The 26247-nt window shown below is 54.0% G+C and overlaps 4 protein-coding genes across 4 annotated transcripts; 3 read left to right on the top strand and 1 right to left on the bottom strand.

Moving 5' to 3' along the window:
• The first annotated feature begins 351 nt into the window (after positions 1 to 351).
• WBP2NL (WBP2 N-terminal like) lies at positions 352 to 9706 on the top strand. The gene is made up of 8 exons (XM_086479942.1): positions 352 to 419; positions 2859 to 2967; positions 3472 to 3607; positions 5073 to 5165; positions 5987 to 6205; positions 6591 to 6728; positions 7130 to 7206; positions 8116 to 9706. Exons 1-8 carry the CDS (start codon positions 361 to 363, stop codon positions 8161 to 8163), a joined length of 879 nt encoding a protein of 292 aa, XP_086336068.1. The 5' UTR covers positions 352 to 360; the 3' UTR covers positions 8164 to 9706.
• Positions 9707 to 11494: 1788 nt separating this feature from the next.
• NAGA (alpha-N-acetylgalactosaminidase) lies at positions 11495 to 15862 on the bottom strand. The gene is made up of 8 exons (XM_086479931.1): positions 15684 to 15862; positions 14867 to 15041; positions 14545 to 14722; positions 14188 to 14282; positions 13384 to 13545; positions 12705 to 12902; positions 12357 to 12500; positions 11495 to 12093 (listed from the first exon to the last, which is right to left on the bottom strand). Exons 1-8 carry the CDS (start codon positions 15845 to 15847, stop codon positions 11911 to 11913), a joined length of 1299 nt encoding a protein of 432 aa, XP_086336057.1. The 5' UTR covers positions 15848 to 15862; the 3' UTR covers positions 11495 to 11910.
• A 2264-nt stretch (positions 15863 to 18126) lies between these two features.
• PHETA2 (PH domain containing endocytic trafficking adaptor 2) lies at positions 18127 to 18942 on the top strand. Its single transcript, XM_009954672.2, has one exon. It carries the CDS (start codon positions 18127 to 18129, stop codon positions 18940 to 18942), a length of 816 nt encoding a protein of 271 aa, XP_009952974.2.
• Positions 18943 to 23414: 4472 nt separating this feature from the next.
• SMDT1 (single-pass membrane protein with aspartate rich tail 1) lies at positions 23415 to 25893 on the top strand. The gene is made up of 3 exons (XM_086469703.1): positions 23415 to 23570; positions 24130 to 24270; positions 25612 to 25893. Exons 1-2 carry the CDS (start codon positions 23415 to 23417, stop codon positions 24265 to 24267), a joined length of 294 nt encoding a protein of 97 aa, XP_086325829.1. The 3' UTR covers positions 24268 to 24270; positions 25612 to 25893.
• Positions 25894 to 26247: the final 354 nt, after the last annotated feature.

The following is a 26247-nucleotide window of genomic DNA, read 5'->3' on the forward strand; positions in this document are numbered from 1 at the left end:
GTCCACCGCCAGGCCAGGCCAGGCCAGGCCGGGCCGGGCCGAGCGAGGAGGGGCCGGGCCGCGACCTTCTCCAGCGACCGCCGACAGGCCCGAAGCAGACGGGACACCGGGGCTGCCCCGCGGCCCGTCACGGGGAAGACGCGGTGCGCGGGGCCGGGGCCGGGGCCGGGGCGGGCCGGGCGGTGCCAGCAGCTGTAGCGCCTCCTCCGCCGGCGGCCATTAAACCCACCGTCGCCCGACAACCGCCGACGCCTCATTTCCGCTGCGCGCGCGCGCCGCCTGCTGGGGGGCGGGGCGTCCCGGGGTCAGGGGCGGGGCGTCCCCGGGTCAGGGGCGGGGCCAACGGCGGGAGGGGGCAAGATGGCGCTAAACAGGAACCACTCGCAGAACGGCGGTGTCGTCATCCCCAATGCCGAGAGGTACCGGTGGGCGGCTGCGGGGCCGTGGGGGCCTGTGGGGCGGGGGGTTCCTCCGCACCCCCTGTCCTCGCAGCAGGGCCCGCCCGGCGGGGCCCGGCGGTGGGGCGCCCCCCCCCCCGTCCCCGTCCCCTCCCAGCCACGGCTCGGCCTGAGGGCCGCGTTATTACAGCCCTCCCTGGCGGCGGGGGAACGGGCCGGGGCGGGGGTCGGGGCAGCGGGGGGGCAGGCCGGGATGGAGCCGATGGAGCTGCCGCGTCTTCGCTGCTGAAGCTCGGAGATCCTTAGTGCGGCTCAAGCGGGCGTCCTGGGTGAACACAACTGTAAAACACAAGGAATTGGCTTTTTTTTTTCCCTAATGTCATGCAATTAGTGATGTCGGAGAGGCAGAGACCGCTTAAGGTAGAAGTCTGAATCACTTGAAGTCAAAGTAAGGAAAACTTGTCGTCGGAGGCGAGGCCTGAGCGGAGCAGGACCCCTCCTCTCTTTGCGAAGGCGCAGCCAGATGCTCGACGCCTGCCCTCACCCCCAGTGGGGATTGACAGACCAGCTTGACGGGCTTGGGCTTTGCTTTGGTTGCGGTTGGGTGCTCCTGGCATCCTGGCCTTGGTTAAAGAAATCCTAGAAACCAGAGGCCCAATAAAGGGTCATCGAGTTGTTTTGGGGGCTGGTAAACAATAGGAAAAATATGCTCCAAAAATAACGCTCCAAATAATGTTGAGTTCACTGACTGCTAGTACTTCAGTCGGGGAAGTCCTTTGGCATGTAGGGCGTTTGCTGATGTAAAGATCTCTCTCTCCTTGACCTCAAGCCATTCTTTGAGGTGCTGCTTAGTCACAGGTGGGTGCAGCACGGCTCTGCAGGGTGCATAGCCCCCCCCCCCCCCCCCCCCCATCCTACAGTACGCAGGGGCAAACCAGTTTAGCAGCATAATTACACCCAGTGGTGGTGGCTGCATGTTATTTGCTTGTGTGAGTAGCTGGGAAGGAGTAAACATTACAGTGACAACACAGAAATTCTTCCTGATGAGGCAAACTGGCGTGAAATGCTGCTACAGGAAATGGTTGAGGAAGTGCTCTGGTAAGATCCAACCTGTCAAGGAGCTGGTTTAGCTTAGAAGTGTTTCCCCTTTGCATCTCAGAAATGGAAAGAGCTCTGCTGCCTCATCAGTCTGTCCCTCCCAGCCAGTCTGAGAATCTGCATCTGGCTCAGCTATGAAGTAATGTCCCAGTAGAATTTCTTGTTCAAGTTGGTTTTTTTCTCACTAAAGCTAGACTTTTTAATGTTTTCCTCCTTAGATAACTGTGGTTTTCAGATACATCCATACTGTTATGGTTTTTTCTTCCCTGAAGTGCCCACGGCCTGAAACTACAGGGCTTTTGGTTGTTCTGCCATATGGTGGCCTTGCTGATTCCTCCCTTCCCCCAATAATTTTGCAGTTTCCTGACTCCTGTCTTGATCTGACTTGTACAGTATGCTGATCAGAATACATAAGGATTACTTTAGATTCGTCCTCTTCGAGCTTGCGTTGGGTTTTTTTGTGTGTGTGTTTTCTTTTTCCATGCTCTTGGACTGTAAAACACCTCAGATTCTTCTGCCACTGTAACACGCTGCAAGCTTGTTGTCCCCAAGGCTCTTTTGTTTATTCTGCAAACTCTCTTACTAGGTGGCATGTTTAGGATCTGCCCTGTAGATTGAGTGGCATGCTTTCCCAAGTTGACTGTTTCATTTTTCCTGAAAATACCTTTAATTTTTCAGGCACCTCCATAGCCCTGACCCTTCAGTGTTCACAGTTCTCATCTGGCCTTGTGTTCCCATAGATAATCCAACAATAATAACCTTATTGCTGACATTACTGCGTCCTTGTTTTGTTCGTTAGCATGGTGCTGTTTATTGAAAATATTTAATCATGTGAAGCAGGGTCAGCAGTGAGGGTATTAGTGGAGCAACTTCCTCCGTTCGCACAGTGGGTGCGGTGATAGACCAGTGCTGTTTTCCCATGCAGTTGCAAGTCCTGGATTTGAGCATGGACTTGGAGATAGAGGCTTGCTCTGAGATGATACCTTGACTTCAGCGGGGGTGGTTTCAGACTCGTCAGCCCTTTCTGTGCCCTGACCTTTGGGCTGAGGCTCTTCTCATGCGGAGAGAGGAATTCTTTATTCAGCCCAATGGTTTTGGAGACAGAAAGAGAAACTGTCGTTTAAAGCTTCCCTTTGTGGAGGAGGAGCAGGGATTGTCACAGGTGAGAGGGTGGATTCTTCTGCTCTGCGTAAATCATCCCTCTCCGTTCAAAGGAAAACCAGCAGGGCCCACATCAGAACTGAGTCTTTCGGGATGGTATTCAGAGTTTCTGGTGTACTATCCCCCTCCGTGTGTGGTGTATGTGTGTGTCAGAGTTGTCACTGAGTTTGTCTCTCCAATTTGTCTGATTTCCTCCTGTAGTGTTCTCAAACAGTGTAAAGATGTGGAGCTCTCCTTCAGTGACATGACCGGCAAGTCTGAAGCCTTCAAAGGCACCAAGAAAGGGATGCTATATCTCACCCCTTACAGGGTAAGTCTGATGCCAGCAGGGCTGCTTCTTTCTCAAGGGATCCTGTAGGCTTTAGACCAGAAACCTAGTTGGTGATAGAAGTGATTTTTGTTATGGGGGGAACCACTGAGAGTACTAACTAGGCAGGAGAAGAGAAGGTGGAAATAGAACCATTCATGCCTGTGTTGCAATCCCAGTTTGCTACAAAGGCACGTGCAGCCCTGGAAATCACTGTCCAGAGAATATATTTCATGTAATGTGTCAGTATTACTTTCTTTGAAAACTGTCATGGCTTATCCTTAAAAAAGCAGAACAATAAAACTCTGTAAAGGTGCATGGGTGTTTTAAGTGGTATATGATTTTGCAACATACATGCTTCGGGTGATTGAGCCACGTGCTGTCAAATCTGTTTGGGATTTAAGGAGTTAAGTTACCCTCTTTTTGGATGCTGCTACAACTAGAATTCCATGACCACCCTTTATATTGAATTCAAGTAACTCAGAGGTGTTCCCTTCTGTCTTGCAGATGATCTTTGTGTCGAAGGGCAAGGATCCAATGCTGTCTTTCATGATGCCGTTTTATTTGGTGAAAGGGTGCTCAATCGAGCAGCCTGTTTTCGCTGCCAATTACATCAAAGGACAGATTCAGGCTGAGGCAGGAGGTATGTGCTCGTGCTTTGTAGACCGAGCTCTTCCCAAGCGTCACAAGTCCTTTTCTGCTGAACATCAGATAGACAGTTTGTGTGCACAGGGAAGATGGACAGAGTAGCTGTGGTAACTTGTGTCTTCTGAACTTCTGAAGGCGCTGCTTCTGTGTTACTTTCTGCCCCCAAAGCTAGTAACTGGCTTTCACAGGATGACTTGTTTAATCCTGTAGCTTCTATCTTGCTGTGTACGTCATGTTTACTCGGTTTCCGCATGTGCTTGTTTTCTCCTCTCTGACCTGGAAGGGTGGGTAAGTGACCAAGTCGTTGGTATTGACAGACAGAATTAGCAGCCGCTTTTGTTTTGCAGAGGTCAGTAGCCACTTACCAAGTTGGGTACGCTTGCGTGCCTCTAGGATGCTGCTGTGTATCGTGGATTTAGCTTTGTTCCCAATATAATGAGGAAACCTGGGTGGGACTTACAGTCACGGTCATGACCTAACATGGGGAACTGCAGAGGATGAACAGGGATTAAAACCAAGACATCTGGTCCAAATTTCTTCCCCCTTCAGCCCTGGAATTAGTTGATGCGCGTTTTGATGGCATCTGGCATTTCTGTTCGTAACAATGTTGTAAAGTGACCAGGTCCTCTAGGAATTGGGGATCAGCCCACTTTCTTGGGCTGAAATCATACTAAGACAGTGGTTTTAAAGAGGTGCATCTCCAAGGAGATGACTTTATCCATGGTGGATTTTTTTGTTATGTTTCTATTTTGTCCCCAAGAGACTGTCTCTACTTTTACTAACTTTGTTGTTAGATAAGGAAGAGAAATCTTATTTTATGAAATCTTTTATTTAGATTATATATATTTTCCTAAAAAAAACAAAGCACCTCCAAAAAAAGCCCCTTACAAAACAAAGCACTCCTACTGATCTCTCAATCTGATCATCCACTTGAATTTTTTTCTGAAAAACTGCTATTATACCTAAGCGTTTATAATCTGTCTGAGCTTCTGCGGGTCAAAGAGGTTAAAAATGTTGCATTTGATATAAGTCCTGGCTTGAGTTGCAAGTCCTGATCTGTAGTCCACTGAGGTCAGCAATAAAGCTTCATTTGAGGGCTTTCAATTAAAATCCTCAGGGAATTAAGTGTTCTTTCTTTACAATATGTTCATTATTAGGTTCTATTAAACCTTTCAGGAAAGAACAAAACAACCTACTATCTAGACCAGGCTGTTTCTACATCACTGTAGTGGGGATCATTTTTTAAAGGGTAAAGAAATAAATTCCTGATCTTCTTGAGGTACTGTTTTGGGGGACATCTGATGGCAATGCCATGACTCTTTCCCCGGGGCAATAAGATGCAAAATACTTTTGAAATAAAGAAGAAAAGAAAATAATTGGAGTATTAGCTGTTTTGCTGTCTTGACTGCTACTGAGGAGGTTAATGGTCTGTTGCAATTCTAATTCTCCCTCTCTCCTAGGTGGCTGGGAAGGGCAGGGGACATTTAAACTGACTTTCAACAGTGGAGGAGCCATTGAGTTTGGACAGCTGATGTTCAAAGCTGCCTCTAATGGTAAGGAATCTTCAGAGCCTGCAGTTCCCCCATGGTTGGCTGAGCTAGTTAGACAATAGTGCTTCTTTTTGTACTTCATGGGAAGAAGGGTACCCTCTGCACTCTTCCACAGCAATATATTGTTTTCCTCTCTCCAGGGGAACTTTGTTTTCCCTTCCAATCTTTTTTCTTTACTTCATCTCAGTGCTTTGTGCAAACAGAATATTCTGGGGTTTGTGCTTCTGAGGTGGACTGCCTTTTTCTACAGAACCTTGTTCCTCCTGGAATAAAGTTGAAATATGTCATGGTGAAAAATTGAGTCGCTTACTTTGCCTCCGCTCAGTCCTATAATAGTGGAGTAAGATGGGGGAAATTAACATGTGCGCATTTGGAGAGGGGAAAAATAAATTTAAAACAATAACTTGTGTTTAAAACTTTCAATTGGAGGAAAAATGTACATTTTTTTTTTTTCTAATAAGAAAGCTTTTGTTTTAAAGAAATGTGTGTTTAAACATGTACGTTTTGTTCTGATAAGAAAGTTTAAAAAGAAGGGGAAACCACCCTGCTGATACTTGCTTTAGAATGGTCTTTTCTTCCAGCAGTGGGAGCTCTGTGATGGTACAGGTACCTGCTGGCTAGTATTTTTGCAGCTGTTCTCCTTTAGCACCCTGTGAACTTGCCGCGAGGAGACAGACGCTTTTGAAGCACAGTACTATGCCGGGACTGATGAGTGAATTTGGATGAAGTGAAATGGTGCTGCACCAACAGGGCTATTTTGCTGCTTTTCTATACATTTAGTTGTAACAAAAGGATGTCTGGCTTACTAAACATGTGCTCCACAGCTTCCAGTGGCGCTCCTCTCCAGAACCCTGGCTACGGCTATACACCTGTGCCCGGTGGGTACGCACCCGGCCCGCCTGCTCCTGGGGGCTGTTCGCCTGTGCCGGGGGGCTACGCTGCTCCTCCGCCACCAAACGGACTGTATCCTTACACACCACCTCCGATGAATGCCTACGGACCAGCTCCGCAGCCCATGGGATACCCATATGCCCAGACTCCAGGTTTGGAAGTTGTGTGATGATGACTGGCAGGGTGTGTTTGGTGTTAGTTGTAAAGAAATCACAGTGGTGCGGTGAGGGTTACTGTAGTTTTGTCTCCATCAAGGAGCCTCGTCCTCGCAAAAATCTGATCACGCCCATGTGTGTCTGTAGTTGCAGCTGGATGGGAGGTGGAAAAGTGGTTTATAACTTGTGCTACTGCTTGGCAGAGAATTATTGCCCGCTGGCATGACGGGCAGCAGCAAAATGTCAGATCCCTGCCGAGCCTGCAGAGCTTCCCTGACTGCTGTTCTTGTCCAGAGCTAATGTGCTGCTGGGCCTGTGAGCTCTCTTCCCCTCTGTCCCGTTGCCACAGTCCAAAGCATCAACCCAGTGTCATCTTTTTCAGGTATTTACCCACCACTTCCAAACATGAACCCCATGTACGTGCCACCTCCTCCCCCCTACTCCGGGCCATCTCCTGCAGGACCCTCGGCTCCCACAGCCCCTTCAGCTCCACCAGCCTGGGTGGGCCCGGGGATGCCAGGTAAATGGGACTGGGGGGCTGCCAGGGTGCAGAAGGGCACCTGGGGGCTTGGGCTGTGGGTGGCATTGGGGCTTGGGCTGTGGGTGGCATTGTGGGCACAGCGTGGGGTGGGGAAGCTGGTGCAGGAGTTCAAAGTCATCTTCCGCTGTTACTTGAGCTAACAGAATGCGGGGGGGGGGGGTGGGGGAGCTGCTCAGCTCTGCGCTGCACAGCTTACGGTCACCTCTAGCCAGCTTGCAGCTTTCCTGAACTGCTCTGAATTCAAACCCAGCTTGCTGCCGTTGCTGTCGGCTCTTTGGACCTGGGTTGCCTCCTCAAAAGAGCTATGGCTGGGGAGAAGGCTCTGGGGCTTGGGCCACTGCCTAGGGCATGTTAGATGGCTTCTTTTCCTTCCTTTCTAGGGGGCAGTAAGGCCATGGAAGCCGCTTCCAGTGCATATTACAACCCTGCCAACCCACACAACGTGTACATGCCCATGGTGAGTGCTGTGCCTGTGGTCTGCCTGTGCCTGCTCCCTCTTCTGTCACTAGTAGAGACAGCGGTTTGCTTTCCTAACAAAGTCTAGCGTGCCTTCGTATTGAACATGCACAGAAAGTATGTGGTTTTCTGGGAGGGAGGCATGGATGTTGGTCCCATGAAGAAGGCTCGTTAACTCCTCAATCAGGAAAGGAGGAGGGCCTTAAGATTCGTCCAGCAGCAGTCATTTGGTACTTGTCTTACTCTTAAAGGCATAAAAAATTTGCACGGGCACAAAGAACACCCAGAGCACTCTGCTTCTGTTGGGCCTGGAGGTGGGGGAGTTAAGGAAGAGCAGGTCACTTAAGGATGAGAGCATGTGTGTTTCTCTTTCATTTTTTTTCTGGGTTGCTTGGAGACAGGGTTGTCTCTTACTCTTCAGTGAGTGGCAGCCGGTGGGTCAGCTGCAGCCTACATCTGGTACGTGACAGCCAGTCCCATCTGTGCCCTTCACTGCCTTATGTGGCTCTGTGGTGGGCTGGAGACCGATGGAGCAGCAGAGCTGGCCCTCTGCCCAGGGGCTTGCTGTGTGCTGGGTCAGAGCTATGAACATCAACAGAAACACGGCCCTGGGAGTGAAGGGGGGGGTGGCAATTAAAACAGATTAAATGGTCTATTTTCAACAGACCGTTTGTTACCTGGTTTTGAGGGGACCTCCACTAGAAACGTTATGGGAGGCAGCATATATCCTGGAGCATAGCTGATGCTAGAGAGGAGTGGTGTGATGAAATGACAGCTTAAAACACAGCACCTGGCTCTGTCTGTCACTCACTGAAGAGCAGTCATTTCTTGTAAGCCAGGCCTGGGAATGCCTGGGAAGAGCTCGTCATAAAAGAAGCAGGGTTGTTGACTGCACTGTATCTCCTTCCAGGACCAGCCACCTCCGTATGCACCTCCTGAGGATAAGAAGAACAACTAACAGAAGGAAATTGCAACCAGCCTCCCACACTGTCTCTCCCTGAAGACAACTTGGCTGTTACTACCCCTCGGGTTAGCATATCTCTAGGTCTCTTTGTATATATACAATGTATGTAGTGCTGGGCAGCTGAGCACCTGCCCTTCTGAAACATTAAGTCAGTGGCAATAGAAGGCGGAACAGCAGCACTTTCCTGCTTATTTGCTTTATCTCTTGGGGTCGAAGCACTAACCTTTTGCTCTGCCATTGGCTTGAGGAGAGAGATGGACTTCTTAAACCACCAGTAGACCACATCACTAATCTAGGACTAAGATATGAAGGGTTTGGGATCTTGGAGTAAAACTACTTGGAATGCCAAACATTTGACTTCTTCTGAAGCACCATCCAAGGGGAAAGGTATAGAGAGCCATGAGGTTCCTTGCACAGACCCTTGGGTGCCCCAGGAAGGTGTTAAATTTCCTTAAATTCTGGCACAGCTCAGCCTGAGAATGGGACTCTGGAAATCCTCTGTCGTGCTGGAAGTGTGTGTGTTTCACGGCCTGGACTAACAGCCATGGTGTGATGAACTTGGGAAGTGCATCATAAGAGACATTGAAGCATTTGGCTGTGCAGGAGGGAAGGGGATGGCCCCAGTCAGCCTGCCTTTGTAGACATGACATAGAAAAGCAAACAAAGGTGGCTGCAGGGCAGTGAGCTGATACAGGCAGGCGTGCAAATCAGTTTTCCTTTCCTTCTCCTAGAAGCAGGACTCATATCTGTGCAATGATCCTGTGTCAAGCAGCCGTTCTTCAAGCCTAACAGAGTCAAGTGCTGCACAGGAGGCTGCTTGCCTTGGAGCAAAATATGTTACGTTAGGAGGATGACCTGGCGCTAGCATTGTCAGGAGACAGGTCCCGCAGCCCTGGCTCCCTCTGCTGAGCAAACTTGTGCGGCGTGTTAGCTCCACAGGGGAGAACCGGCCTCCAGCTCTTCCTTGGGCTGCTCCAGCCGGCTTGCGAGTATCCCACACCTGAGCAGCTTGGGAGGGCAGGCGCTGTAATACCGGGTTGGGTTGCTTGGGGGTGCAGTGCTCGCTCTCAGCTGGGAGCCACTGCCTGGTGGTGGGTGTTGCTAACGCTCGGCTCTCCTGCAGGCTGGCCGCTCGGCCACAACCTTTCCTGCTTCCTTAGGACATAGTGCCATTTAACCTGCTCTGAAGGAGAGCCTCTCTAGTCTGGTGGAGACCCTCGTGATCTTTTACATAAAGGGTGATTGTACTTCTTTCTACAGCCTTCCTACCTTCACAGTGAAGGGGAAGGAGTGTTTTCCCTCTTACTTTCCTGTGTGCCAGGGCTCTCCTTTGTAAGCTGGGCTTGCCTGACTTGCAAGTGTGAATTCCTAAAGCAGCCCTGCATGGGGGGAAGTAAATTTCCTTATCTATAAACACCTTTTAAGTCTGAGTTAGAGATCTTCTAATAACTCTGTATTTAAAAAAAAAAAAAAAATCAACTATGAATGTTTGTAACTTTTTGAATTGCACTTTAATACAGGAGTGTTGATACCTTTAGCTGCCTGTTCACTGTTGTGTGTGTGTGTGTTGTGTTGACCTTCATTCTTGCCTACTACACAGAAGGCAGGAATGAATGACAACCCCTGGTGGTGTGCTCTCGGGTCACTGTGGGCCAGTCCTCGTCTCTCCCTGGTGCATGGCTAAGCTGGATCTGGAATCAAGTAACTGGGGGGAGAGAAGGTGGGGCTCATCCTCTTGCTGCCCGGGGAGGGCAGAAGGCTGGTTTGACCCTTTGCTCTCGCTCAGATGTTCAGAGCTGGCAGGTGTGCACGTCCTCGGGGCAGGCACAGCACTGCCTTTAGCAGGGGCCATGTCACCACCCTGCTACTCACTACGGCTATATTTGCAGCACCTCTCCTGTGTACATTTACTGCCAGAGGGAAGGCCTGTCTTTAAGAGGAACTCCTCGCTAACCATTTTTTTTTCTAGTCAGGGAAAAATAAATATATGTTAAAGGAAAATGGCATTTAACTGTGGACTGTAAAATCTGTTTCCCCTTATGCCAAGGAAAGCCCTTGCCCTGCTCTGAACACGATGTAGCCACTGGAAAGCCATTTCCTGCTCTGCATCAGACCAGTCTCTGATAGGAAACCAGTTCTCTTTCTTAGCATAGTTGTTCCTGTTCTGACTTTGTTTACGTTAACCAAGTAGTTATAGTTAGCAACACTAAATAAACGTGAAACACAGAGCCTGTGACCTGCTTCCCCTTTATTTCAACTAATTTATCTCAATCACTCCACAAGAAAAAAGACAGCTCCTGTATACAGACATGAAGTGCGCTCATCCCTTCTTGTTAGCACTGCAAGCACCGCGTTCAAGTATCTTGCTGCTGCACTCGGAGAAAGTTTTTGGAAGTGGCCAGAATCAGCCCTTTGGTCCTGCAGGAACCAGCGTGGGCAGACAAGCAGGAGCCCTCAAGCATCAGAATAGAAAGGAGAATGTATTTTTTTGGGGGCTGATCTAAAATGTGGTATTTCCCCAGTCTGAAACTTAATCTTGTGTCGGTCTCCCTGGGCTGCCATCTTAAGAGGCAGTCTTCACGAATGCTGCACTCCTCTCTGGGGCAGTCAGGGCTGGCCATGTCTCACCTAAAACTCCTCCAGCGGACTGTATGAAGGTGAAGCAGTTGAGTGTCTGTCCCACCACTCCCAGTTTATTAGTGCAGGCTCCTCCTCAGGATGGAGCTGTGGATGTAGCTGCCCTTGGGTGAAGGAGGAGCCTTTCCCTGAGAAACCCTGAGTGTTCAGCCTGCTGGAAGAGGCCCTGAGCCCCCTTTTAGCAGGAATCTCCTGCTAGAGCAAGAACAGGATGCAGCTTGCAGCTCTGAGGCACCTGTGACTACCTCCCAACTCAAGGCAACTACCTCAGCTGAGCACCGACATCACCCTGACAACACTTGTGCACAAGACACTACAACGCTGCAGGTTTTGGTGCCGTACCACAGCAAGGCTGCTGGGGTTGTGCATGGCCAGTGGAGGTTTTTTTGCTCTGCTCTGCTGTAAACCGATACCGGGGGGGCTTTAATACAATGCTAGCACACATGCTAGGCTGTAGTAGTGCTGGCCTCCGGGATCCTGGCAGCAGGCTCAGGCCTGCAAGCAAAGCCTCTCTGCACAGAACCATCATGCCTCCAGGAGCTCTTGGTCCCAGGGAGGGTACACGAGAAGAGCGCAGCCCTATCGACAGCCCCTTATTCTAAGCCAAGCTGATTATAGCAAAGGAAAGAAGGTGACCAGGTCTGATCCTTGAGGCTAATGCCATCACGCATGGGGGGGGGGGGGGGGGGGGGGGGGCAGTTACTACCCTAGAAGACACTAAAGCATCCAAAGCCTTTGTACAGATATAGTTCAAATAGCCCCTGCAGCGGTCAGTGGTACCCAGCTTGAAGCAGTGAAGTACTCAGGTGTCAGAGCTCATAAATTCCATAAATGTCTGGACTCTGCTTGTATGGCATCTTCCCCAGGAAGATCTCAAAGGGCTTTACAGTCACTGAGGAATTAGGCTCCCTTAGGAGGTGGGTAAAGAGAACTGCTGCTTTACACAGACTGAGTAGACAGAATCAAGCTGGTACCAGAGGAACGGTCACTCCCCAGCACTGCTGGGCACGCCAGTGAAAGGCACTTGTGCAGTGAAGAGCCACGTGCCCCGGGGTCTTACAGCTCCCCCCGGCACTGACCCACACCGCCATCTGCTGAGCCTCATCACAGCAGGACCGGGCGGAAACCCTCACCGGGGGCTTGTTGTCTAACAACGTGCCAGGCCTGTGCCGGGAGCGCCGTGGGATAGAGATACCACATCACCACCCCCGAGGGGTTAATAACAACCGAGAAGCTGTCTCCTGTCTTTAAGCCACTGATGGTCTTCCCACTGTACACGTCTTGTACCTGGAAGAGAGAGATGACGGCTACCAGGATTTCCACAGACCTTTCATCTTGAGGTACAGCCATGGTCACTGACATGGCATGGCAGGACCGGGCACAGCAGCATGCAACCGGAGGGTGACCTAACACATGGTTGCCCCTTCATCCTGGAGGCAGGGAGTCCTCGCCTTCCCCCCCCCCCCCCCAAAATGTACACAGTATCAAAGGAGGGAGCTGGAAAGGTGCCAGGGGGCTGCCCTGCTATGCAGCGTGCCAGTGGGGCTCACCTCATAGACAGCATCCTCAGGGAAGTGGAGCTTGGCCAGGCTGGTGGTGTAGCGGAAGGGCATATCTGTCCTCCGGCTGAAGAAGACGAGGGCGCTGGCAGCCTGGGACAGCGGCCGCAGAAACACCTCGATGTGGGATTTCTCCTAGGGGTGGGTGAGGCAGAGCTGCTGGGACCAGTGCTGGCCCATAACTTCTGACCTTGCCCTGCAGGGCTGCTACACCAGCAGTCCTCAGCTCCCACAGCCCTCCTGCTCATGTTTCTCTGTATCGCTTCCCTTTCGCTCCTTATTGTGACACCCCGTGCTGTTCCTATCTGCTCCCCCAAATGCATCCACCTTCCCTCTAACCTTGACAATCCTGCGCCCCTGGATTCCCAGGGGGTCCTGGTTGATCTGGATCATCAGGCGGTTCTGCAGGATCTCCTTGGCGCTCGGGGAGATGGTGCGGAGATCTGTGGACATGAGGAGCGGAGCTGCCATCACTGTCCACAAGGCCATTTGGGAGCGTGACTGCTCATAGCTAAGGCCAAAGTTTCCAATGATGAGCTGGAGAGGAGAACGTGAAAAGACGGGAGAGGCAGAAAAGGGTTAGAAACTTGTCTGCTTGTCACTCTTGGTGATGCTGCAGCCTGCTGGGAGGAGCACGCATGGGAAACCTTGTGTGCACTTTTGCTTCCCCTTGACCAGCCTCCCACTGCCTGGAGCACCCGCCCCTGCCAGGTGTCGAGCAGTCAGCGCACATTCAAATGCCCTCACTAACACCCTTCACTTCACCACTATAACCCCTCAGGCTGTGCAGGGAAGGACAAGGACACCTGGCCAACTCAACAGGTATACTCAAGTGGCGAAAGGTTCATTGCAACCACAGGCTTTTCTCACAGCTTAGCCAAGGGTAACACAAGTTTTGCCTCTCTGCAGCAAGAGGGCTTCTGCTCCCGGCACTCTTCCTTTGCCTTTCCCCTAGAAGGGGATCCCTGGAGATTCCCTGTCCCCAGCCAGGGTCAGTGCACCCACCACCCAGACGCACCATGTCTGGGTCATTCCAGTGGCCAGGGCCAGCTGCCGGCTGCAGCACGTCCTGGTTTGCAGAGAACCAGTCCAGGATGGAAAGTACACTGTCCCAGGAGTCCTGGATGTCGCCGTAGTTACGCCACAGGTTGCAGAACTCTGCCAGGATGGTGTAGTTCACCTGCAGAGGAGCACAGGCTTAGGCAAGAGGGACAAAGGACTCGATCTGCAAGGTCACGGAGAAGGGGCAGCCTGACTTGTTGAAAGCTGCAGCATCCAGAAAGTGTGTGAAAGGCTGGGGGAGCTGGAGAAGGGCAACATCATGTAACAAAAGGGGACAGAGTCATAGCCCAGTATGACTGGGCATATCACAATACGATAGGTTGTCTGGCAAAACAACCACAGAAGCCATGGGGAAATAGAATCAGCTGCAAGAACGAGGGCCGTAGAAGAGGAACTAAACAAATGCAATCAATTCTCAAGAAATGTTAGTAGGAGAAACATGCTATTTCAAGCATTTAAACCAGGGAGGACCAATCTCAGAACAGACTACCAGGATCAACCCCACACAGTTGAGCAGGATGGAGAGGGCACGCCCCAGGGCCTTCTTCCCTCAAACTCCCATCACCTAACCATGCTGGGAACCCCCAGTGTCCCCCGATGCCTGGTAGGGAGGCCACAACCCCTCCAGGGACCTGCAGCCCCATCCTACCAGGGGCAGAGCGATAAGCAGAGTGTAACACCTGGCTCCAGCAGCTCCAGCAAGAGCTCCCCCAGGGCACAGGGGACATGGGAAACAGACACTGGATGGGACAATCCTCACCTTGGGGGGGAGCCCCCCCTGATACGCTGGCCAGCTGCAGGAGTAAACGATGGGGCGGCCTGTGGCATTCAAGGCCCTCGCCATTTCTGGGTAGCCTTAGGGAGAGAAGATGACAACTGATGAAGGGGGCAGCTGGCAGCAGCCTGTGTCCCAGCCTGCCCGGTGGGGGGGACCCCAGACCAGCCTGACCTCCTGCCTTACACCAGCTCTAGGGCACCCAAACTCCTTCCTCTTTGCCCAAGAGCTACAACAGGACACTCGAGGGAAGAACTGGCTGGCCAAGTGTTTCTGCGGATGGCCAGCTACCCTGACTGAAGCAGCAAGGGGAGAAACACCAGGTGGCCAGGGAGCCTTTACCCTTCGCCTGCTCCTCTGCCGACGAGTAGCACCCATCCAGCTTCAGCATGTCCACACCCCACTCTGCAAAGGTCTGGGCATCCTGCTCCACACAGTCCAGCGTTGTGCCTGGGTAGCCCGCGCAGGTGAGGGTGCCCAGGTCACCATAAATGCCCAGCTTCAGGCCCCGGGCATGGACCTGCGAGGAGAGGAGAGCTGCAAGGAGGGGAAAAGAAGGGTCCGAAGTGCCTCCCAGGGATCAGGCTCCTCCATCCCCTCCCAGCTCTCCTGCCATGGCAGTATGGGGACACAGACATCCCCACTCTCCCCAGCAGGCACTCACGTAGTCAGCCAGAGCCTTAATTCCACTAGGAAACCTCTCGGGATCGGGAGCCAGCCGTCCCGCTGCATCCCGGTGCTTGGCAGACCAGCAGTCATCAATGTTGATGTACTTGTAGCCCAGCTCCCTCCAGCCGTCCTCCGCCAGGCGGTCTGCCATCTCAAAGAAGAGCGTCTCACTGCAGGTTGAGGGTGATGGGGACATGGCAGGCTGAGCCCCTGCGACCTCCGGGCCCCACTGGCTGCAGGCAGCCAGTGGGACTTTGGGGCTAACTGGGGGCTCTGGCAGGTCGGTCACTGCAGGGCTGGCCTAGGCCATATGGGAGAGTCGGCAGGGCTCCCGTTTAAACCCAAATCATGTCCTGTTCATTGATTTCACCAAGGGGAAGCATTTCCCTGACACCCCACAAAGCCCGGCCACATCCTTCAGCGCCAGGGGCTCTCCAGCCCCAGCACTGGGGTGCCTGAGCCCCCTGCCTCCCGCACACTGTGCTCCCGGAGATCCCGCTGCTCCAGGGCTTGCCCTGAGGACACACACGGTGCCAGAGCCGTCCCGGGCCTGATGTCCGACCCGCCCCGTTCATCCGCCCTCCCCTGCCCTGGCATCGCCCCGTCCACCCACCCGGGGCAGACCCCAGACACCAGCCCGGCCTTTCGGAGCAGGTTCCCTCTGGCAGGGGACACACAGGACAAGCCGCCCTTGCAGGGGCGGGGGGGATGCCGAGCCCCGGGGGCGGTGTCGGGTCCCTCCTTGGCAGGGAACCCCAGGGCGAAGGCGGGGGGGGCGTGGTGTGGTGTGGTGTGTGTGTTTCCCTGCTGACCTGATGCAGTTGCGGGGGTCCGCCCGGCAGTCCACGTTGCAGCGGAACCTCTCCCAGGCCAGCCAGCCCATGGGGGGGGTGAGCGCCAGCCCGTTCTCCAGGGCCACGGCGGGCAGGGCCAAGGCCAGGACCAGGGCCAGCCCGCTCAGCACCGCCATCCCCATCGTCGCCGCCGCCGGGGCACAGAGCACCCCTCCCTACCCCGGCCCGGCCCCGCTCACATGATTCCGCCCTCATCAGCTGACCGCCCGCCTCCGCCTTCCTCCCTCCCTCCCTCCCTCCCTCCCTCTCTGCTGGCCGGGCCCGGCAGTGCAGCCAGCCCCGCTGAGCCCCGCCGCCACCGCACCCCACCCGTACCGCACCCCTTTGCTGCTGCACCCCCGCGCAGCCGTGGCACCCAGTCGGTATCGCCCCGCTGCGCTGCTGCACCCTGTTCACATCGCACCCAGTCGGTATTGCACCCCACGGCTGTTGCACCCCATCGCCGCCGCACCCCCTGGCTGCTGCACCCCAATAGTTACACTGGGAGGAGGGAGGGGAGCTTTAGTCCCCCCTGCCCCGAGGCGGGACCCCAGGGGTACCCGAAGGGGTGTGGGGCGGAGCGAAGAGGTGCGGGACAAAGCAGCTGCAGGCAGCCCGCGCCGCTCCGCCGCCCGCCCCGCAGCCGCCGCTGCCGCCGGCGGGGCGGTGCTGCCGGCGCGGCGGGACGGCCCCGTCGGCCGCAGGAGCCCTCCCCCGACCGGCCGCAGCCGGCCCCCGGCTGCCCCGCCCCGCCCCGCTCCGCCGCGCCGGGAGCGCCGCCGAGCAGGAAGGGCCCGAGGTGAGCCGGGACGGGGCGGGGCCCGCGGTCCCGTCGCCGGGGCGAGACGCTGGGCAAAGGTGGGGGGGGGGGGGGAGCGGGTGTCGGGGCTGGGCCGGGCCGGGCCGGGCCGGGCCGGGGCCGCGGGGGTTCGCAGGCACGCGGCAAACACGCACGGAGACACGCACACAAAGACACGCAGCCCGATTGCACACGCGTGCACACGCACACAAAGGCACAGAGCCCAGCGTGGCACACATCCCCCCGCACCCCGCTTCAGCCCCGCTCAGACCACGGGTCCCCCAACAGCCCCCTCACGTCAGGGCCACCCCGGCTGTTCCTCAGCCTGAGAGTGCCAGGCGGGGCAAAGCACCCCCCAGGGAGCAGCGTTTCCTTCTGTCTGACGGGATTTTTGTCTGTTTTCCAACTGGGGTCCGTGCCCCCTTGTCCTCAGCCCTGCCCCACAAGCCCTGACGGGGAAGCAGGGCGCCTGGAGGGATACTGGAGGTTGCTGAGCAGTGGGGAGATTCCCCAGCCCGGATCTGGCCGGGGAGTGGCGGCTGTGGTTTGTTTTCCTGCATATTTCTGGACGCGGAGTTTTAGCGGTCGGACATCCATTGGCAGCTGTAGAGTGGCAAAGGCCGTGCTCGCTGTGTCCTTCGGTGGGACCTGCCGGCTGGCCGGGTTGCCTGCTGCGGGGCTTCTACAAAAGCTTTTTTTTTTTTTTTTTTTTTTTCTTTTTGGTGAAACCAAACCAAACCCGCAGGAGCCAAAAAACAACCCACAGGAGCGCTGTGCTGAGCTGGGATGGGGCTTAGGGCTTTGAAGCCCGTGCAAGTGCCGCCAGTTTTGCCACCTGCGTTTCCAGAGCCACCAGCCTGCAGTGCCTGGCCCTGGCTGTTCCTGTGCGCCTGGCCCTGGCTTTCGGGATGGGAGTGATGCAGCTCTTTGCTCTTTCTGTCCCAAGCTGTTCTGGTTCGTGACTCCTCTGCCACCTTTCCTCCAACCAGGGATGGGGCTCAGCATGGTGAAGCTTTGGAGGCCCTCAGCAAGGGAGCAGCCCGCACAAGGAAGATGTCAAGGGGTTAAGGTCTGACCCACACAGCTGGTACGGCACTGGTGAACTTGCTGAGGTTGGGGGTGCCGCTGCTGGGAAGTCTGGTGAGGATGAGTGGTCCTGCGTGGAGGTGGGGAGCAGGGAGAGGGTGCTCAAATGGAGGTCCCAGAGCCCTTGGGTCTGAAAACACCCTCCTTATCCTGCCCTATAATAGAGGAGAGAGCAAAATGAATGCCTCGCAGGCACAGAGGCAAATATCTTTGATGTGCCCCATAAAAAAAAAGCAAAGTAGGTCACTCATGGAATAAGAAACAAAGCAGTGGTGGTGTCGTTCCTGGAGAAGGCAGGTGCCTCGGTGGTGGGGCTCCGGTGGTGACCTCTCTGCAGCAGCAAGGAGCCAGCCCACCATTTGCAGGGGCACTTACTGGATTAGATGCTGTCCTGCAGTGCTGGCTGCTGGAGTCGGGGCTGCTTTTCCCTGTGGCAGGCTTGGGGCAGGATCAGGCCTCTCCTGCTGGGGCAGGTGAGATGTTCCTCGCCCCGAGCCAACTTCTTCCCCCCCTCTTCCTCTGCTCCTAGGCAGGGCGATGAAGCTGAATGAGCGGAGCGTGGCCCACTATGCCACCTGTGACTCGCCCGCCGACCACGCCGGCTTCCTCCGCAAGCGGGTGGAGCGACACCACCACCATGCCCACCACCACCACGCCACCTCCTACCAGCGCCGCTGGTTCGTCCTCAAGGGCAACCTCCTCTTCTACTTTGAGGAGAGGGAAAGCCGGGAGCCCGTGGGGCTGGTGGTGCTGGAGGGCTGCACCGTGGAGCTGTGCGAGGCTGCCGAGGAATTCGCCTTTGCCATCCGCTTTGATGATGCTGGCGCCAGGGCTTACGTGCTGGTGGCTGACGGGCAGGCTGCCATGGAGGCCTGGGTGAAGGCGCTCTCGCGGGCCAGCTTCGACTACATGCGGCTGGTGGTGAGAGAGCTGGAGAAGCAGCTGGAGGAGGCCTGCAAGAGCTTGGCCGCTTGCCGCAAGTCTCCGCGGAGGTCCTCCTCCTCCGGCAGGAAGAGGCACCTCTCCAACCCTGCCTTGCTGCCTCTCCAGGAGACGCCCGCTGTCCTGGAGAACGGTTACTCCACGTGGGGTAGTAGTGGTGGTGTCCCTGGGGGGGCCGCCTGCCCTGACCGTGACGAGGGGCAGGCGAAGCCCCCGCCCCTGCCTCCACGCCGGCGCTCGGCCACCGGCAGCGCCACAGGGTCCCCAGCACCCAGCCTCTCACCAGCCATGCCGGAGAGCCCGGTGTCACCGGAGACAGCCTGCTTCTCCAAGCTGCACAGCTGGTACGGGCAGGAGATCGCGGCGCTGAGACGGGAGTGGCAGGAGAGGCAGAAGAGGGGACACCCGTGACCAGGGGCGCGGGGTGCGAGCCACCGGCTGGCCGATGCCCACAGCCTGTCTCCCACACGGGAAAAGCGAAGCGAGGGACGCTGTTTGCCCCCTGCCCTGGTCGGTGGCTGAGTGTGCAGTGTGGGTGTGCTTCGTGGGGCATGTGGGAGGGACCCGGTCTTCCCCAAACCTCACGTTTCATTTCCATGAGGCTTTCTACAGCTGGAGAGTGCGTAATACCAGGGGAGCCGCCTTTGAACTCTCCTCTGCTGGTGATACAAGGTGTGGAGGGGACCCAGATCGGTACGTATGAAGCGAACCTCAAGGCTTGGCCCCTTGCCATTCTGGCGTGGTGGATGCTCTGGGTGCTTCATCGCCTGCCTCTCCTTCACTGTTTTTTGTTTGGTTTGTTTCTCAGTGTGGAAGTTTGCACAGGTCAGCATTTATTATTGTCTGTGGTCTTGCACCAAAGTCCTTCTGCCTTTGCTCTTTTGCCGCGGATAAGGTTGGGCTCTTACGAAATGCCTCCCACGGGGCACTAGCCCTGGTGGGTGCCTCCCGGCTTGTGCCTCTCTCACCATAGGACACATGTGTGTTACCATGGCTGTGGCTGGCCCAGCAGCCAGGGCAACGAGGAAAGGGCTCTTGCATCATTGTTTTTTTTTACTTTCATCTGCACTAACCCACCTCCTTGCTAAATCCCTTGGGATGTGGATTTCACAGACTTGCATCCGTCTCTTTGGGTGCCCGAGCTCAGCAGCAAGCCTGAAATGGAGACACCAAGCCTGGTGTGAAGCAACAGTGAGGACCAGGAGCTCCCCAGGGCTGATCTGAATTCTATCAAGCGGTAGCCAAGGCTGTTAATATCTCTGGCCCAAGCCCTCCATGTTCCAAACCAGGAATGCCAAAGCCTCTTTGCCTGGCCAGGGGTGAATTTCTCAGCCTCTGCGCAGACCGTAGCTCCTGCAAAGTGCCATATAGGGCTCAGCCAGCTCCTTGGGCAGCTTGCCCGAGACACCATCCCGAGCCACACTCCTGCGGGGCCTCTCTCGCTGTCGTGGCTCTGCCCAGCTCCTGGCAGAGCCGTGCAGTTGGAAGAGAGGGCTGGTCCCAGGAGGAGAACTGAAGGTTTGGGAGGGAGTTACAGGTAGCAAGGACTGCGTGTCAGCAGTGGCTGGGCTTGCCTCTGTAGCGTCAAAGCCATATTGCTGCCTTCTACCAAAGCCAGCATCTGACCTGCCAGCGCTTCCGATTTCATGTCAGCATCACTTGGCTGATCTCTGTAGCATGTCCTGTCCTCCTGGCAGGCGAGGAGGGCTGCGGGGAGGCACGCCTGTCGCCTCGCTGCAGAAACGGGCCTCTCCTTCAGTAGGACAGAAACCTTGGCCATGAGGCAGACGGTACAAGTAGGTGGGTGCTGAGTCCAAGGACTGGAACACCTTAGACATGGGGTTTATAAATCTTCTCCCTTATCCTCTAGGCAAGGGCTGTTTTTCAGAGCAGAAAAAATATGTGAAGCAGTCTTGTGCTTCCTATCAGCGTTAAACCTGGTTTTATTGTGCTGTTTTATTAAGGAGCCTTGCTAGGAAAGCAAGAGGCCATTCAAGGTCGTGACTGGTAGGAACCTATTTGCCTTTCTGGAGTTAAATGTACTCAGCTTAATACTTTGCAATAGCCAGTAGAGATTGCCAATGCAGAAATCAAATTACTTCCATTAACTCTTGGTGCCTTTGAAAATATATTTCTGGTAGTTTTGGATGACGGGCTTCCAGCCTCCTGCCTAATTATAGCTCAATGGTATGTTAGAGGGAATCAGATCTGGAATCAGGTCTTACAAATAGGACTTGGGCAGTGGGAGTGCCACCTTCACATACGAGTGATGCAATCCAGTCCTCTCCAGTTTGTGCCTGTATTTCTTCACAGTAAGGATCTTTGAGTTTGGGAAGATTATTTTTGTTCTGCTTTTTAAGTGAAAACAGTTCAGAAAAAAAACAGGAGCAGGTGGCCACGGGCCAGTGCCCAGGCTCCATCAGCAGCCCAGCTGGCTGCACTTAGAGGCCAGCTCTGCCTCCCTGCCTGCCGCTTGAAGAGTTCAGTGCTGCAGCATTCCCTGCTGGGAACCTGGCCCCTTTCCCTTGCGGAGGCAGCAGCTTTTAGGGGGTGGCACTACCTGGTGCCTCCTTGCTCTGAGCGAGGAGTGGGTATTTGGAGGCCAGGGTCAGATTTGGCAAGTGTTTTTCTGGGTTTTGGGTTGGTTTTTTTTGAATGTAATACAGAGAGAAGAATATTCCTGGTGTCTCAGACTTACGTAAGGCAGTTTGAACATAAACATTTAACTGCCAAAATAAATCAAAATGTAATGGCAGTCCCTACATGAGACCCAGGAATCGGGAGTGACTTGAAAGGGAAAATAAATTAACAAAGCCAGTTCTGTCAGAACTGGAACTGAAACAGTATTATTCATTTAAGGGCAGTTTCACTTTTAAGAAGCTTAGTTTGTTTTAATAAGCTAGGATTGTGCTAGTAACACTACTAAAGAGCTTATATTTAATACTCTAATCTGTCCCATTCAAATGGCACAATTTCCATGCTACCTGCCTTTGCCTTAGCACATATCCCAACTAAATCCTAAATCCTGCAAATGAGGAGCTGTGCTCTGCTTTCTGTCTGATCGCATTTGGAGTAATTTTGTGTTTTATTCTGCAGCGCTGAGAAGGAAATGGCTGAATCCTGAACAGTATTTGTGCTCGGCCCAGCTGTCCGTGCCCGAGCCTTTGCTAGGTCTCCAAAGCATTGCTTGACTTTGGATGTGCTTGGTCAGGGCTTCCTCAACATCCCACTCTCATAGCAGGGACGGCCCTTTTGTGAGTAAAAAGTGCCATAATTGGAGCCATGCCCAAATTTGTATGGGAGTACAGGATTTTAAATGATCGCTGCTGCTTGCTTCATTAGGCAGGAAGGACCTGGGCGCTCTGCCACCTCCTCTGAGAGTTCGGCTGAGGATCAGTTGTGCTGGCAGCGCCTTTGAAGTAACCCTCAGGCAGAAGGTCAGGATTTCAGCTTCCTGAGATTGCACATGCAGATGGCTATAATGGAGCGGCCTCTCTGTCTGTCTGCAGGCAGGGATCGTTACAGGAAAAGCAGAAGGTTCACTGCACATAGTCCCCAGCAGCGAAGTAGGACTGATTGCCACACTGTTTTTCTCCAGTTTTCGGGTTTGGACTGTTTTATCTCCCGCCTTCACTTTCCCCGATTATTTTTTAAAAAATAGAAAATATCCGGGCAGCACAAAACAGATTCCCTGGCAAAAGGGGAGGTGAACACTAAAGCTGAATGGCTACTTTTCTTGAAGTACTGAAGTCAAATCCTTTTCTGAGTTTTCTTTAGCACAATAATGCAAAAGCCATGAGAGAAAAAAGCTTGAATCTGAATGCTTGATTTAAAGAAATTGAGGACTGAGAGAGGGAGGACGATTGTGACATGGCCTTTGTAAGCTGCGCCAAGCAGGACTCCCAATCCTGCTAAAACAGTTGATGAAATCCTTGTATTTTTCTGGGCTGGCATTTTAGATTCAGGCTCACAATGTATTGTTATATTTCTGCACATTTATCTTTTTATAAAACAACTGTGGTGATGTTTTCCACTGAATCCAGGTCCTAGCGACGAGAGTAACCTAAACATTTTACCCGTGGCCGCCATTAGCCATTTGGTGGACATCCATGACTGATATCAGACATTTTCTGTTACAGTAGCTACCGCATTAAAGGTTTGAGGGTGGGTGACACACACCACCACCACCACCCCCCCCCAGACTTACCCCTCTCAACTGCCTTTGCAGAGGAACTTTAAAATGCACGGGGAACGTGTGCAGTTCCCGTGTCAGGGGCATCTGCCGCCAGCACCGCCCGTGCTTTGTAACCCGCACCATTACCGGGCAACACGACGAGCGACCTGCGGGAACGCTCCCGCCTTGTGAAGTGCTTCTGGCTTGGGTAGACTTGCTCTTGTTTTAGGAGGCGGTTTTGCATGCGCCTTTATTTTACGCGCGGAATTTGTATTACGCATTTCAAGACATTATTAACGTTTGTATTTTATGCCGTGACGCCGAATAAACCGTTGTGATTTGTAGCTGCCCGCGCTGCCAGTGGCGCCGCGAACCCCCAAGGCCCGCGGGAAGCGCCGGCAGGGCCCGTCTGCAGGGTCACCCGGCCCGGTTATCCGCTGTCGCGCCTTCTCGGGCCCTTTGGCGGGAGGCGGTGAAAGGCTGCCCGGTTCCTTCCTCCCCCCGGTTGCAGCGGAACGGGGGGCACAGCACGGCGCGCCTCGGCCCCGTGGCGCGGGCATGCGGCCAGGTAAGGCATGGCCCCGCCCCACGCATGCGCAGTGGCGACGGTGCCCCCTCCCCTCAAGCCTCGCGAGAGCCGGAGGCCCCGCCGCCCCGGGTGACGCCTCGGTTCCGCCGATACGGGAGCCCGGCGAGGGGCAGGAGGGAGATGGCGGCGGCAGGCGGGCGGCTCCTGGTGGCGGCCGCGGCTTACTCGGGGCGGACGGGCTGGGGCGGGCCGCGCCGGACGCCAGCCGTGCTGGTTGTGCCCTCCCGGAGCGCCACAGTCACCCGCAGCGGCGCCATTTTGCCCAAGCCGGTTAAGGTGAGTATGGGGCGAGCGGGTGGGGGCGGCAGCCAATCGCGGCGTAACGGATGGCAGCGGTGGCCAATCAGTGGAGGCGGCAGCTGCTGTGGGTGGGGCGGTGGGAGTGAGTGACAGGGCCTAGGCTAATGAGCGGAGCGGCTGTGGGCGGGGCGGGGATGCGGAAGGGCTCTCCAGCGGGAGGGTGGCGGGAGCGGCCCCGAGGGGTCGGGGCGGGCCCGGGCGGCCAGTTTCGCCCCGAGCGGGGCGGCGCTGACCCGGCGGTGGTCCCTCGCCCTAAGGAGGACGTGAATACCCGCCTGCACACAGCCATTCCTCACCGGCAGCCGCTCTCCCTTCCTAAGCCACTCGCGTCCCCTGCCCCGAACTCCCCGCGGGTTCCTGCTCTCCCGGTACCGAAGCGCGATGCGGTGACCGGGGGCTTGGCGCTAGGGACGGCAAACGGTTCTTGCCGCTGGGCGCCGGGTCCTCTGCGCGCCTGTGGAGCCGGGAGCGCGTCGGTTCAGCCGAAGTGCAACTCGCTGGTAAAGATTCGTGCTTTCCCGTCGGCTCCTTGCAGACACCCTTCGGGCTCCTCAGGGTGTTCAGCGTTGTGATCCCGTTCCTGTACGTCGGGACGCAGATCAGCAAGAACTTCGCAGCCCTACTGGAAGAACATGATATCTTTGTCCCAGAGGATGACGACGACGATGATTAAATGGTATGTCATGAACGTCACCAGCAATCTCATTGTTTGTGCTTCCCATTCGGCTTGGGGCAGGGAGGAGAATCTCAGACTAGGAGATGGAGATAGCTTGTCAGATGCGTTTGCAGTTAAACACACAGGCACAGCGTTGTCTCTGTTCTTCTGTACTGGAGTAGACCGGACTGGTGTCCAAATGTGCAACCTCCACAACATACATTCATTAGCGATCGGAATAAACTGATGGTGGTTTAGGTCTTGTCACTTGAAGCAGAAATCAACTGTAGTCCGTGAGGGTCTATACTGCAAACAGAAAAGAGGGACTTCAGTGTTACTACATTATGTGTCCAGAGAAGGGCAGCGAAGCTGATGAGGGGTCTAGAGCACAAGTCTTATGAGAAGTGGCTGAGGGAACTGGGGTTGTTTAATCTGGAGAAGAGGAGGCTGAGGGGAGACCTTATCGCTTTCTACAGCTACTTGAGAGGAGGTTGTAGTGAGGGGGGGTGTCAGTCTCTTCTCCCAAGTAAGAAGCGATAGGACGAGAGGAAATTGGCTCAAGTTGTGCCAAGAGATTTAGTTTGGACATAGGAAGAATTTCTTCACCGAAAGTGTTGTTAAGTGTTGGAGCAGGCTGCCCAGGGAAGTGGTTGGAGTCACCATCCCTGGAGGTATTTAAAAGACGTGTAGATGTGGTGCTTAGGGACATGGTTTAGTGGTGGACTTGGCAGTGCTGGGTTTGTGGTGGGAGTCGATGATCTTAAAGGTCTTTTCCAACCTAATGATTCTGTGATTCTGTTCCACATGTTTACCTGTTTAAAGTCTTCTGCTAACTTGCAGAATGACTGTTTTGAGAGAAACACTTATGATATAGAGATGAAAGATTTAAGAGAATTCTAGAACCCATCAGAAAAAACAGTCTGGTGGGTGTTACCCACTGATCTCGGGAGTAGTTAAGACCGTTCAGACTCACTGGATAAAGGAAGAGCAGAAATAATTCACCTTTATCTGCAGTACACTACACTGCACTTTCCACCATTTCATGTTACTCCGTTTGGCTTGCCCTTGTGTAAAGATTTGAGTTTGTGTGTATTTGATTCTTTATAGAACAATGAAGCTATTTTAAAGAAGTCGTCATAAATAGTGTTGCTTTGCAGTCGGTTTGACGGATGTATTCCATTTGATACAGCTATTTTCCAGCATGCACTGTGCAGCTAAAACCCAAGAATTAGATTGTACAGACTGTGTAGCCTGCTAGAAACTCCTATGTAAACCCCCGCCTTCTATGGTTTGGAGGGAGGGTACAGACTGGAGCTCAGTGCAGTGCATCTGAAGAGTTACAGCTTATTGTTCTATTTGCAGAACTGTAACAGAAGAACAGAAGGATGAAAACCATTGACAAAGCAGTGGTTCCAACATCTGTCACCTGTGTTTTGTCCTTCCTAACCGGGACAGGGGACTTTGTATCCCCTTTGCCAGCGAGTGTCCTGTGCATGTCTGATGGAAATCTATAGAGCAGGGCTGAAGTGCTTGACATGCCCTGCATCCTTGCACACACACACACACGCTCACCTCATCAGAGACTGCTTGGGATTCCTTTTATTAGCAATATGGGAAGCACTTAATTAAAGAGATTGAGAAGTATGACTTTGGTCTTGTGTTTTTATAGATTATGTGCCTATGTCCTAGCATTTCTGTCTTAATCTTTCTGCCTCCGTACGTCTGTTCCTGTGAGGAGGCCATATTTATTTCCTCATATAAGTCCTTTTTCTGTAATTTGGTACTAATCTATGGCACATGACAGGAATCCTAGAGGAAGCAGCAGCCCCATTAAAAGACTGGGGTGCATATTGACACTGCAGTTCAAGTAATGCTGATTTACAACCTAGCAGGTACATCTGATGGAGACTATATCATTAATTTCACCTCTCTGAGGATTAAATACAGTATTATCATCGCAGAGGTAAGAGTTTTGAGTATCTTGGTAAAAGGTTAAGA

The sequence above is a fragment of the Leptosomus discolor genome, chromosome 1 (genome assembly GCF_034619465.1).
Source record: "Leptosomus discolor isolate bLepDis1 chromosome 1, bLepDis1.hap2, whole genome shotgun sequence".
NCBI lineage: Eukaryota > Metazoa > Chordata > Aves > Leptosomiformes > Leptosomidae > Leptosomus > Leptosomus discolor.

Excerpts from the sequence above, each read along its gene's own strand:
- WBP2NL (XM_086479942.1), top strand. The coding sequence starts at position 361 with ATGGCGCTAAACAGGAACCACTCGCAGAACGGCGGTGTCGTCATCCCC. Across the intron at positions 6,729-7,129 it reads GGTGGGCCCGGGGATGCCAG|GGGGCAGTAAGGCCATGGAA; the intron begins GTAAATGGGACT and ends CTTCCTTTCTAG. Across the intron at positions 7,207-8,115 it reads ACAACGTGTACATGCCCATG|GACCAGCCACCTCCGTATGC; the intron begins GTGAGTGCTGTG and ends ATCTCCTTCCAG.
- NAGA (XM_086479931.1), bottom strand. The coding sequence starts at position 15,847 with ATGGGGATGGCGGTGCTGAGCGGGCTGGCCCTGGTCCTGGCCTTGGCC. Across the intron at positions 14,283-14,544 it reads GGCAGAGGAGCAGGCGAAGG|GCTACCCAGAAATGGCGAGG; the intron begins GTAAAGGCTCCC and ends TCTCTCCCTAAG. Across the intron at positions 12,501-12,704 it reads AGGGGCGCAGGATTGTCAAG|GAGAAATCCCACATCGAGGT; the intron begins GTTAGAGGGAAG and ends ACCCACCCCTAG.
- PHETA2 (XM_009954672.2), top strand. The coding sequence starts at position 18,127 with ATGAAGCTGAATGAGCGGAGCGTGGCCCACTATGCCACCTGTGACTCG.
- SMDT1 (XM_086469703.1), top strand. The coding sequence starts at position 23,415 with ATGGCGGCGGCAGGCGGGCGGCTCCTGGTGGCGGCCGCGGCTTACTCG. Across the intron at positions 23,571-24,129 it reads TTTTGCCCAAGCCGGTTAAG|ACACCCTTCGGGCTCCTCAG; the intron begins GTGAGTATGGGG and ends GGCTCCTTGCAG.